Source organism: Suncus etruscus, chromosome 1 (genome assembly GCF_024139225.1).
Source record: "Suncus etruscus isolate mSunEtr1 chromosome 1, mSunEtr1.pri.cur, whole genome shotgun sequence".
Classification (NCBI taxonomy): domain Eukaryota; kingdom Metazoa; phylum Chordata; class Mammalia; order Eulipotyphla; family Soricidae; genus Suncus; species Suncus etruscus.
Window position 1 is genome coordinate 25,719,969 of NC_064848.1, and position 13,302 is coordinate 25,733,270.

General features: G+C 36.0%; 1 protein-coding gene across 4 annotated transcripts in view; it reads left to right on the forward strand.

Annotated features, from left to right (window-relative positions):
• UNC80 (unc-80 homolog, NALCN channel complex subunit) overlaps nucleotides 1-13,302 on the forward strand; it is a 277,398-nt gene that overhangs the window by 194,204 nt on the left and 69,892 nt on the right. For 3 of the 4 annotated variants that reach the window (XM_049784015.1, XM_049783997.1, XM_049784024.1), the window contains 5 exons: nucleotides 1,788-1,969; nucleotides 2,373-2,504; nucleotides 4,629-4,815; nucleotides 5,559-5,690; nucleotides 11,872-12,015. In XM_049784015.1, the coding sequence (XP_049639972.1) occupies nucleotides 1,788-1,969; nucleotides 2,373-2,504; nucleotides 4,629-4,815; nucleotides 5,559-5,690; nucleotides 11,872-12,015 (777 nt within the window). The remainder of the gene's footprint in view (nucleotides 1-1,787; nucleotides 1,970-2,372; nucleotides 2,505-4,628; nucleotides 4,816-5,558; nucleotides 5,691-11,871; nucleotides 12,016-13,302) is intronic. The other variant, XM_049784007.1, reaches the window with a different exon arrangement.

Below are 13,302 nucleotides of genomic sequence, written 5' to 3' on the forward strand. Positions count from 1 at the left end.
GAAGATGGGGTGTTCTTTTGTTTGTTTGTTTGTTTGTTTGTTTGAGCCACATCCGGTGACGCTCAAGGATTACTCCTGGCTGTGCGCTCAGGAATCATTCCTGGCTTGGGGGACCATATGGGACACTGGGGGATCAAACCGCGGTCCGTCCTAGGCTAGAGCCAGTAAGGCAGACGCCTTACTGCTCCGTGCCACAGTTCAGGCCCTGGGGGGGGGGGTTCATTTTTATAACTGAAACACAACTAGAAATATGTTTGTAATCATGGTGCTTAAATAAATATATTAATTAAAAAAGATAAAAAACATAAAAATGAGGGGCTGGAGTGATAGCACAGCAGTTAGGGCATTTACTCAGCATGCGGCTGACCCAGGACAGACATCACTCAATTCTACCCCAGCATTCCATATGGTCCCCCATCCAGGAAGGATTTATGAACACATAGCCAGGAATAACCCCTTAGCACTGACAGGTTTGACCCAAAATCAAAATATAAATAAATAAATAAACAAACAAATAAATTAAAATGAAACACTCTAGAGCTATACAGAACTTTTAAAATTCTCTTTATATTTTACTCTAAACAGTTTTGGAGGCAGGTAGCTGCACCAATTTTATCATCCTCTTCATTTTTCTCATTGTCATTATAATTATCATTGACAGTGAAGAAACAGGGGCTAAAATGAATGCTTTTCTCAGTATTACCTAGAAATGAAGCATAAACGCTGTGGTTCAACCCCAGCTGTTGCCTAAAAAATTATTTGATTGTGAAAATATAAAATCAGAAGTTGTAGTTTTATTATTTCCACTGGCTCTTTCATCTGTGTCACATAGTAGGAGTGTGGCTTTTCCAGTACAATTTGTGCAATCTAGACCTTGTACATGATGTACAAAAACATATAGTTCCCATGAGCTGCCTATGGCTCTTCCTCCTATATTGGGTGGTTTATAAATGGTGTTAATACAATAAATATCAAAAAGACCATTGAAATAAAAAACATTCTACACTTCTATCATAGAGTATTCTTATCTATCTTTATAACCTATTATATACCTGATTTTTTAATTATTTATATTTTTCTTAAATTATATATTTAAAGCAATGGAGAGAAATGTTATTGTGACTCTTGAAATCTTTTATTTTATTTCTAAGTGTTCTGTATATCTTAGAGTCTAAAATATAGATCTTAAAAATATAACTAGTGTGTCTGAGTCTATTTTTATTTTAATATACTATCCAGGTTGGAAGGAAATGATTAAAACCACTCCCTAAAAAGAATACTTTACAATGTGATTTCCTTTGTTCATTTGTTTTCTCTGGCATTCAGTTTTCACTGTATACTCAAGGAAATTTGGATTAGTTATAGAATAAGTTATTCTATTAAATTACCATTTTGGTGCTGCTGATTTATCAATATCTTTTGTGGGTTGCTTGATGATGTGGTTTGCAGTGGTTTGGAGCTAGGTTTATATCCTAGCATCATTAGCTCAGAAGTCTCCCCCCCCCCCCAAGAAATCAGGCTTAATAGCAGGCTTTTTGTTGTTATTTGGGAATCAAACAAAATTAAAATATGTATAGCAGGGGCCAGAGCAGTGGCACAAGCAGTAAGGCGTTTGCCTTGTACACGCTAACCTAGGACGAACTGCGGTTGGATCCCCTGGTGTCCCATATGGGCCCCTAGCCAGGTGCAATTTCTGGGTGCATAGCCAGGAGTAACCCCTGAGTGTCACCAGGTGTCCCCTCCCCCCCAAAAAATGTGTATAGCTAATGAATTGCTACTGTTCCCAGCTGCCATGTTTCTGCTATGTGCAGTCAAAGTCCCTGAGGCTGTGTCAGACATGCTGATGTCTGAGTTTCACCACCCTGAAACTGTGCAGAGGCTGAATGCTGTCCTGAAGTTCCATACACTCTGGAGATTTCGCTATCAGGTCTGGCCTCGGATGGAGGAGGGAGCACAGCAGATTTTTAAGGTGAGAATATTTCCTACAAGAAAATTTAGTTAACAAATCCAGCTCAAGGCTTGTTTAGCTCTTGGATCTCAAATCCAACATATATAATTCAAGAGATGCTTCTTGTTTTCTTTATAATTATGTAAGAAAATCTAGCTTATATATGAATATTATTAAAATGAAGTATAAAATATAAGGAAATTAGGTCTATCTAAGATTTAGATTTAATTTTCCATATACTTTGCTATAGAAATAGGTTTTTTGAAATATGAGATGTTTTAACATGGGATCTTTCCACTAAGTCCCAGATGAGTTAATAAAATATGACATGACTTCTCCTATGTTCCATAAATTTATGTCAATTATACTAATTCTTGTTTACTTTTCTTTTTGCTCATCTTACTCATTTGATGCTAACTAACAGATTCCACCACCCAGTATAAACTTTACCCTGCCCTCACCAGTGCTTGGAATGCCCTCAGTCCCAATGTTTGACCCCCCATGGGTCCCTCAGTGCAGCGGGAGTGTCCAGGACCCCATTAATGAAGACCAATCTGTGAGTAAAAGACACTTTCTTTGCAATAGCTAAAGGAAAAACTATAATAGAGAGAATATATGTGAGAAAATTAGCTTTTATAAGTAGAAAAACACATAAAAACTTTTTTTTCATTTTGACTAGAACAACAGAACTGAACCAACAATTTTTTTCTATGATCAAAGTAACAGTCATCATATAAAGCTTGCAAGAGCATTGGACATTGATTTTCTGGCAAATACTGATACTTTATCTTAGTCATTATAAAGCATATTCATTAACATATAATGATCTATAAACTACTCAAATATTCATAAACTTGACTCTGAATGAAGTACTGAGACCTAATTAGGTCTTATTTCCTTGTCTGAACAGTTACATTGATGGTAACCTGTATATAGACAAAACCAAGAGTCTATACGTACTTATTTTTATAAACAAATGCTCAGAATATGCATTATTAATTCAATCCTTTATAAATAGAGAAACAGAAAAATATGAAATGTAAATGGATAAAGAACACATCAATTTGTACAAATACATTTTATTTTTTGGTGTAAATTCCCATTGGATTACTCCATACTTGGTTCTTGGTGGGGAGGTGTGATTATGAAGTGCTGGAGAAGGAACTTGGAGAGAGCAAGCATGTGCTCCACCCCATTGGTTCACCTTGCATTTCTGGGTGTGTTTCAAAGAGAAAAACCAAGTAGGCTAAATATATAACATTGCATTTACATCTTCATATCACATATTTTAGGCACTTGAAGTTTTGGAAATGAGAAATTTAAACTTTTTACCATGAAAATGTTATATTTAAATTTTCTACATATAGAATATTCCAATTGGATGCCTTCATGTCGAAGAGAATGGTACAGCTGGTTTGTCTCCCATATATAAAGTAATCCAAATATGATATAAAGCATGCAATGTAATGTTATATTTAGCCTAGTTGGTTTTTCTCTTTGGAACACACTCAGAAATGTGAGGTGAATCAATGGTCTGGAGCACATTTTTGCACTCTCCATGCTCCTTCCCAGACACTTTATAATTACACCCCCCACCAAGTATCAAGGGATAGTAGATCAATTGATACTCTTTGACTGTATCTAAAATCCTCTTTGCTCACTGGTTAAAACAAAGACATGTAATTTCTACTCTACATAAAGAGTATTTCAAATAAGTAGTGAAAAATTCCAGTGATTACTTTCTTTCTTAAACACCATTGATATAATCTACAAGGCTCTTGGAAATTGTTCCAATTTAAACATTATGAAACATTAGTTTAACAGGCACTTTTTCTGAGTGACTCTATATTGTTATATATCCATTATGTTTTATTTTGTTTTGTATGGCTTGTGGACAATACCTGGCAGCACTCAGGAGTTATGCCTGTCTCCATGCTCTGAAATATACCTCATGTAGGCTTATGGGACCACATGGGATGCTGGGGATTGACCCAGGTCTGCTGCATGCAATGCAAATACTTTACCCATTATGCTAATCCTTTGGCCCTCAGTTATATATCCATTATGGTTTTTTTGTAGTTAAAAATGTTAAATTCTCATTATTCTTATTCAATTATTTTACTTATATAAACACTGTTGGTTTTATAGTATTTATTTATAGATAAACACTGTTTATCTACACATCTTAAGTATTTATATTATAGTATATATTTAGTCATAAAAATGGTTTAAATGTACATAAAATAAATTTATATAAGATCTAGGTCTTGTTCTTTCTTCCATAATTTTACATTTTGCATATTAACCTTTAATTGAAACTGTCTGAAATACTTTTGAGAATAATGAGAAATTTTAATTTTTATCTGAATTTATCATTTAAAGATTATTTCATTGATATTGTATCATGTAATAAAAATAAGATTATTTTTACATATTGCAGATATTCTTGAAAAGTTATTTTGATTGGCTGAGGAAGAGTGATGTAGTTGTATGAAATTTGGAAACTTGATAGAGAAACAAATATTCATGAAACAGCACCTGGATGTGTGCTCTGAGGACAGAGTGTGTGTGTGTGTGTGTGTGTGTGTGTGTGTGTGTGTGAATCATTATGTCTATCTATCTTTATATCTATCACTTCACAGAAAATTTATTAGATAAAATTGCCCTCATGTTTCTGTAGAAATCCTTTTCAGCCCGAGCAGTGTCCCGCTCCCACCAAAGGGCAGAACACATCTTGAAGAACTTACAACAGGAGGAAGAGAAGAAACGTCTTGGTCGAGAAGCCAGCCTTATTACTGCCATCCCTATTACACAGGAAGCTTGCTATGAACCCACCTGTACTCCCAACTCAGAGCCAGAAGAAGAAGGTGCCCTCAATGCATGGGACATCTTATGGGAGGGACTAAATCACAGGAAAGAAAAAGGCCTTACTTTAATGTGAATTCTGATGATTTTATGCTACCTGTTGTGCTTTGCTTCCCTACTTTTCTCTCACTTTCTGATACTATCAAAAGACACAAAAGAAAGTTGTTTTTAAAATGTTTGTAGTCGACTTGTATATTTAAAAAGATATTAGAACCACAATGAATGAATCAATATGATAAAAAACCAACCACTGGTTATAACAGGAAATAACTGAATCCAGAGTATAAATTGTATTGACTATTTCAACCATTATAACTATAGGCAATTTATTCATTTATATTGAAAAATGATATATGAGGGGCCAGAGTGGTGGCGCAAGTGGTAGGGAATTTGCCTTGCATGTGCTAACCTAGGATGAACTGTGGTTCGATGCCCAGCATCTCATATGGTCCTCCAAGCCAGGAGCAATTTCTGAATGGATAGTCAGGAGTAATCCCTGAGCATCACATCACCAGGTGTGGCCCAAAAAGAAAAAAAAATGATATATGAGTCATTCTTAATTCAGTGATAGCTTTGCTTTTGTGAAATCTTTGGGGAATACATTTTTATTCCTCCATATGTTCTAAACTACTTAAGTCTTATAATTGGAGAATAGTAAATATTAGTGATATAAGAATCTATAGCTTTAGTGATGATAACATTTTTGTTGTGAAACCAAAGTTCACACTCCTAATTTCTTTGCCAGTAGAAGAAGTCACCAATCTGGCATCCCGTCGATTGTCTGTCAGTCCATCATGTACCTCCAGTACATCTCACAGGAACTACTCCTTCCGCAGAGGATCAGTCTGGTCTGTACGCTCTGCTGTCAGTGCTGAAGGTGTGTCATCATGCAAGTCTATTGTTAATTGCCTATGATTTGTGTATTTGGAAACAAATTTTATTAGTTATTATTATCTTATTTTATTACTTTGTCTTCCTTAAATAGGTTGTTTTATGAATTGAGGCTCTAAAATATAAATAGGATGGTTCTCTAAAAATTATTGCTGATGGTTTTAACAAGAATTATTATTTTTACATTGGCTTTATTTTAATTGTATTATATATAGTCATAAAATTAGGTAGACATTATTCTAGGGTGATTAACTCTTAACAGTTTTTAACTGACTACTCATTGCAATCAACTGGATACCTTTAAAGAAATCTTACTTACTTTGACTTACTCTTTTTTGGGGAGGGGGGTCACACCTGGCAGCGTTTAGGGGTTACTCCTGGCTCCACGCTCAGAAATCACTCCTGGCAGGCTTGGGGGACCATATGGGATGCTGGGATTTGAACCAATGACCTTCTGCATGAAAAACAAATGCCTTACCTCCATGCTATCTCTTCAGCTCCCTTAAAAGTCAAGTAAACTTCGACTTACTCTTCAAACCCATGTTCTCCTTTGGACATGCATCATATTTGTTAGTTTCTCTGTCTTTTAGCTTGCTCTTTCCACTCTTCTTGAGTTTGTATTTCTTTGCTTGTTCCCTCTTACAGATTTCTAAATAAGGGTTTTTACTAAAAATTCTTGCTTCAAAAAATAAACTGCTAGGTTTACAAATCAAAATCTCTAAATGTGGGATATACCCAACAACAAACTAAAAATGTACTTGCAGACCAGAGAGATAATACAGTGGGAAGGATGCTTGCTTTGCATATGGCCAACTCAGGCTTAAACCCTGATGCCTCATATAATTCCCTGTACACTGTCAGGAGTGATACCTTGGTGCATAGATAGGAGTAAGCCCTGAGTACCATGATTATGGCCCCACAACAAACAAGTAAACAAAAATATACTGGCCCTTCTGCCTACTGTTGCACTATCCAAGGTAAGCCCTGCCTCCAGCTATTGTCATTAGGCTTAACTCTGGAGTGAGAGGCAGAGTGACAAATCTACTCAACAAATTACATGCTGCTTATGGTTATTCATTCCATAATTTGGTGATGACAAGCAGAGGGAAAAAAGAGGCTTTTTTCAGCTTAATACCTCAGCATCTTTCAAAGGATCTAACTAGAAAGATTCATCCACCAGCACAGCAGTAACAGTAGAAAACCAGTGGGAACAAATCTAGAAACTAACCAAGTTCAATGAGCAAAAGCAATATCACCAGAGACATAAACAACATCAGTAAATCCTCATTCAATGTCTATAGTGACATTATAATGAGTATGTTCAACATGTTCAAAGAAATAATAGTACCAATCAATAAAACACAAGAAAGTAAAAAAGTCAAAATGAAAAATATTGCTACAATCAGAAGTAATTTTCCATCACTTGAAGAATATGGTAGGTGATAAAAATGACTTTTTTGATCAATTGAAGTTGTTAGCAGTATTGCAAAAGTTGAGCAAAAGATCAAGAAGATTGGAGAAGAGGAGGTAAGTATTATAAAACAGCAAAAGGTGAAAAATTGTATAAAAGAAATGAACAGCACATCAGAGAACTATTGGATGAGTTCATGCGGAACAATGTAAGAATAATCTAAGTCCATGAAAAAAAAGAAGGCAAGTGTAATGGTCACAAGAAACTGAGGATTACAGTATTAGGATCTTAATTATTATTCAGAATAACCATTTTGTTCCTTTCCCCCCAAATCAGGACTATCCCACAGAGTGTACAGACACATGGTAGCCATACATTACTTCTCCTCTTCATATCTCACCTCGATCTTGTAGAGGCACCCTAACTCTAGTCATTTATTCACACACAGTATACAAGAAACACTTCTAGACTGCAAAAGTCACTGTAGAGATACATAGATCCCCATCTCACTTAGTAGGTAAAGATGGTAGCCCTGAAGGCTCAACAAGTAATAGACAATTATATAATCCTTCAGGTATTGTCTCTGTGGAGGAAATGTTGAGGATATTTAAAGAACTCAAAGAAACATTGGAATGGACGGCCAGTAAAAAAATCACAGAGGATATTATAGCAGAAATCATAAAAATACAAGCAGAAATGATAGCACTAAAAAATTTGGAAGGTCAAAAAAATATCACTGTGTTCCATCTCCAATCTGCTCTACCACAGGGGCTGGAGTGATAGCACAGTGAATTTAGGATATTTGCCTTACACCTGGTTAACCTGGGTTTAATAATTGGCATCCCATATGGTTCCTCGAGCCTGCCAGGAGTGATTTCTGAATGCAGAGCCAGAAGTAACCCTTGAGCACCACTGGGTGTGGACCAGCCCCCCAAAAAACAAAAATACCTGCCCTACCAGTATCAGTGCTACCCACCAATGGCCTAAGGTTCTCTTCCTCTCTTACCCCAACTCTTTATCAAGATAATTTTAAAATACACTTACTAAATTATGGATTACATGATTAAAATATGTTGACTTTTACAGTTTCGATGTAGTGATTCAACATTTTTATCACAAAAATGTGCAGGATTTTTGAACAGCAAATGACCACAAGTTATTACCAGTTTACCTTATGGAAAATAAAATTTTTAAAGACTACTGATTTGATATTTTAGATGTGGTTCTATTATATTTTACATGGTCAAAATATTTTTGTTCAAAGATACTGTGAAGTCACTATCAAGAATGACTTGAGTATGTTTTTATACCCTAGAACTTCAGAGACCCTCAAAAGTCCAAATTTGTAATATGAGAATCAAGGACTCATATATTTCTTAGGATCTAAAATATGTGATTATGGGTCTTTTTTATTAGTTTGTGTTTTATAAAATAATTTCTTTATTTAAGCACCATGGTTACAAAAAATGTTCATAATTGGGTTCCAGATATAGAATGTACACTACCCTCCACCAGTGCAACTTTCTTACAACAATGTCCCCCATTTTCCTCTCAATGTCCTTTATTCTCCCTCCATATCTGTCTCTGGGACAATTTTGCTTATCTCTATCATTTTTATGGTAGTTGTCAGTGCAGTTAGTGATCTAACTTTTTACAGCAAGCTTTATATCACGGCTGGTCTTCTTGGCAGTCATCTCTATTGTCTCTGGACATTATTGATATACTATGTGTTATTTTTCTTATATCTCACAAAGACTATTCTAGGTATATCCTCTCCCTCTGATTCATTTCACTCAGTATAATAATCTCCATGTCCTCCATGACATTATTTCATGACATTATTTTTCCTAAAGGCTGCATAGTATATCATTGTGTAGATGTAACAAAGTTTCTTTAGCCACTCACCTGTTGTCAGGTTCCTGGGTTGTTTCATATTCCTCCCCTTAATAAAATATTAATTTATTGTGGGGCTGGAGTGATAGCACAGAGGTAGGGCATTTGCCTCGCATGCAGCTGACCCAGGACAGACCTGGGTTCAATCCTCAGCATCCCATATGATCACCGAGCCAGGAGCAATTTCTGAGCGCATAGCCAGAAGTAACTCCTGAGCGTCACTAGGTGTGGCCCAAAAACCAAAAAAATTTAATTTATTGTAAGTCTGGAGGTCATTTTCTGAATCCTTAAGTCTATTCCATTGATCTGAGGGACTGTCCTTATTTTAATATCATGCTGTTTTAATGGCTGTTGTTTTGTAGTACAATTGAAAATGGGAAAAAGTGATGCCTCCCTTCTTATCTTTCTTTTTTTTAAAAAAAATATTTATCTTTATTTAAGTACCATGATTACAAACATGTTTGTAGTTGGGTTTTAGTAATACAGAAGAACACCTTCCTTTACCAGTGCAATATTCCCAGCATCAATGCCCTCCATATCCCTCCTCCTGCCCCCACTTGACTGTATTTGAGACAGGCATTCTATTTCTCTCACTTAATACCATTTTCATGATGTTGTCAATGTCTTAATTCAATGTCTTTAAGGATTTATTTAAGGATTTAGCTATTTGTGGGTTTTTATTCTTCCAAATGAATTTCAGAAGATTTGATTAATTTCTTTTAATAATGTCATCAAAAATATTCTCAAAAGTAAAAGCCCAAGCCCACATATGTGAATTCTTTCAAACCTTTAAGAGGACCTACTGCCAATACTTTTCAGACTATTCCAGGAAATTGAAGAAACTACAACACCCCAAAATATTTTTATGAAGCTAATATCAACCTTATACAAAGGCATACAGAGTGCGCGCACACACACTCAATCTACAGACCAATATCCTTGGTGAACACAGATGCAAAGTTCCTCAACATAATTCTAGCAAATAGGATCCAGTGTCTTATCAAGATCATAAACCATGACAAGTAGGATTCATTAAGATAATCAATGTAATACACCACACCATATCAATATAAAAAGAAAGAAAAATCATATGATCATATCAGTAGATGCAGAGAAAGCATTTGTTAATGTATAACACCCATTTGTGATAAAAACTCTCAACAAGATGGGAATGGAAGAAAATTTTCTCAATAGAATAAAGACCATTTACTACAAGCCCATGGCAAATATACTCAATGGATAAAAACTAAAAGTCTTTCATCTAAAATCTGGTCCAAAATAAGGCTTGCCCCTCTCCCCACTTCTATTCAACATAGTAGGAAGTAGATGCCATAGCAATCAGGCAAGAAAAATATATCAAGGGCATCCAGATAGGAACGGAAGAATTCAAGCTCTCAATGTTCACAGATGATATGATACTATATTTAAAAAATCCTAAAGGTTCTACCAAAAAGCTTCTAGAAACAATAAATTTGTATAGCAAAATGGCTGGCTACAAAATTAACATAAAAAATCTATGGCCTTCTTATATACAATGATAGAAAAGAAATAGACATTTTGGTTTTTTTTGGGGGGGCTACATCTGGTGAAGGGATTATTCCTGGCTATGCACTCAGAAATCGCTTCTGGCTTGGAGGACTATACGGTATGTCAAGGATTGAACTAAGCTCCATCCTTGGGTTAGACCTGTGCAAGGCAAATGCCCAACCACTGTACTACCACTATGGCCCCAAGACATAGACTTTTTTAAAAAAAGTTTCTTTTTAAAAACTATCCCATTCTCAATAATGCCACAGAAACTCTAGTACCTTAAAGTTAACTTAGCTAAAGAGGTGAAAGATCTGTACAAAGAAAACTACAAAGCACTGCTTTAAAAAATAAAAGGATACAAGGAAATGTATAACCTGTTGATGAATTGGAAAGATTAATGTTATTAAAATGGCAATACACCTCAAATCATTGTATAGATTTAATTCAATGCCTCTAAGGATACCCCATACATATTGGTTTGCGTTGTTGTTGGTGTGTGTGTGTGTGTGTGTGTGTGTGTGTGTGTGTGTGTGTGTGTGTGTGTGTGAGTGTGAGGGGCAGGCTCTCAATAATAACTTAGAAGTCCAGGAACCATTGCTAACAATATTTAGCCAAATGGGCCTATTGCTAAATGCCACAGCCCTAAGAAGTATTTCTATTCAGGTACTGTTGTTCTGGGACCATCAGGCCATTCCTGTACTGTATAGGGGCCTACCCACATGTCTAAAGTATTCTCAAGACACCATGTGGTGCCAGATTGACCTTAGGTCAGGCAAGTATAAGACCTGTGCCCTGCTGGAGAGATATTACAGTGGATGGGGCATTTGCTTTGGATGTGGCCAACCCAAGTTTGAAACTAGCACCCCTTATGGCCCCTGAGCCTTCCAGGAATGATTCCTGAATGCATATCCAAGAATAACCCAGGTGAACCACAAACCCCCACCACTCCCCACAAAAAGTATATATATATGGCTGACCCATACTCAGTTATTGTGTTTTTTCTGTTTCTGCTTACTGCCTCCCTATCTGTGAAAATATACTTAGAATATATACTTTGCTATTTGTATTGTGAGCTGATATACCCTACTCGTAATGTCTGTGCTATTCTTTCTCTACAAAACTTCAATAGAAAAAATAAAAATACTTAACTGAATTATTTTGGCCTTTTAAAAATGTAGATAGGCTCTCATCTAGAGTCTCATATTATAAAAATTATGGCATCTTTTGTTATTGCTAAGCTTATATTGCAAATAAATATAGGCTTTAATCTAAAAATATGTAAGATTGCATTCAAATTATACACTAAGAGCCTGATTTTTGTCTCTTTCTTCAGATGAGGAACACACCACGGAACACACTCCCAACCACCATATGCCTCAGCCCCCACAGGCAGTCTTCCCAGCATGCATCTGTGCTGCTGTACTCCCCATTGTTCACCTCATGGAGGATGGCGAAGTGCGAGAAGATGGAGTGGCAGGTACAGTTGTGATTAATAAAACCATCAATGATACTTTTTTTTTAAAGATTGATTAATAACAGTAGGGTACTCTTTGAGGAGGGCTCCCAAGTGGTGCTCTAGAAGCCTGATGGCCTGTCCCAGAAATTCTTGGCCTAAGGCAGCCAGTGGTTCAGTGAGAGGGCTCTGTGATGCTGGAAGTTACCTGAGTTACCCTAGCTATGCTGAGATCATTTGGTGCTGGAGACCAAACCAGGATTGACCACAGGGAGGACAAATGATTAATTCATGTAAAATAGGTTCAGCACCTAAGGTGCTCTTGACATTATGTATACATCACAAATAGAATTGCTTTATATACTTTCCCAATATGAGGATTAAGCCATACACTCAAAAATCTCAAATATTATTAAAAAATCTGAAACATGAGGATAGAGAGATAGTATAGGAGGTAGATATCTTACCATATGTCTGGTGGATTACAATATCAAATTTCCAGCATCATACCAGGCAAGATCTCCAAACAAACAAATAAACAAAAATCAATATATAAAAGCTGATTACTTAAAAAAAAAACCTCAAAATAATACTAAATCAGTGTAAAAAAAATAATAGATTGTTAAAATGCTTGTCTTTCCTCCAGCCATCCCTGGTTTTCATCTTAACACTGTTTTTGAGCTCCCAAGCACCTCCAGGAGTACCCTGAGCATAGAACCAAGAGTACAACCTGAGAACCTCTAGGTGTTGCCAAAATAAACAATAAAAATAATAAAACCAACTAGAAGAATTAAAGGCATGATTTATTAAAATGGACATTTTTATTAAAATATGCATGAAACATAAATGTTTAAATTAATATATTTATGTAAACACAATGATTACACACATGATTGTAGTTGGGTTTCAGTCAGAAAAGACTACTCCCCTTCAGCAATGCAACTTTCCCACCACCAATGCCCCTTCGTCTCCTTCCTCCCCACCTCCTGCCTGTATACAAGACAGGCATTCTATTTCTCTCACTACCATTGTCATGATAGTTGTCAGTGTAATTATTTCTCTAACTGCACTCACCACTCTTGTGGTAAGCTTCACACCATGGGCCAGGCCTTCCAGCCCTCATTTCTATTGTCTCTGGGTATTATTACAATAATGTCTTTTATTTTTCTTAAATCCCATAGATGAGTGAGACTTTTTTGTGTCTATAACTCTCCCTTTGACTTATTTCACTCAGCATAATAGTTTCCATCTCCATCCATGTATAGGATAATTTCATGACTTTATTTTTCAAGATGGCTGCATAGTATTCCA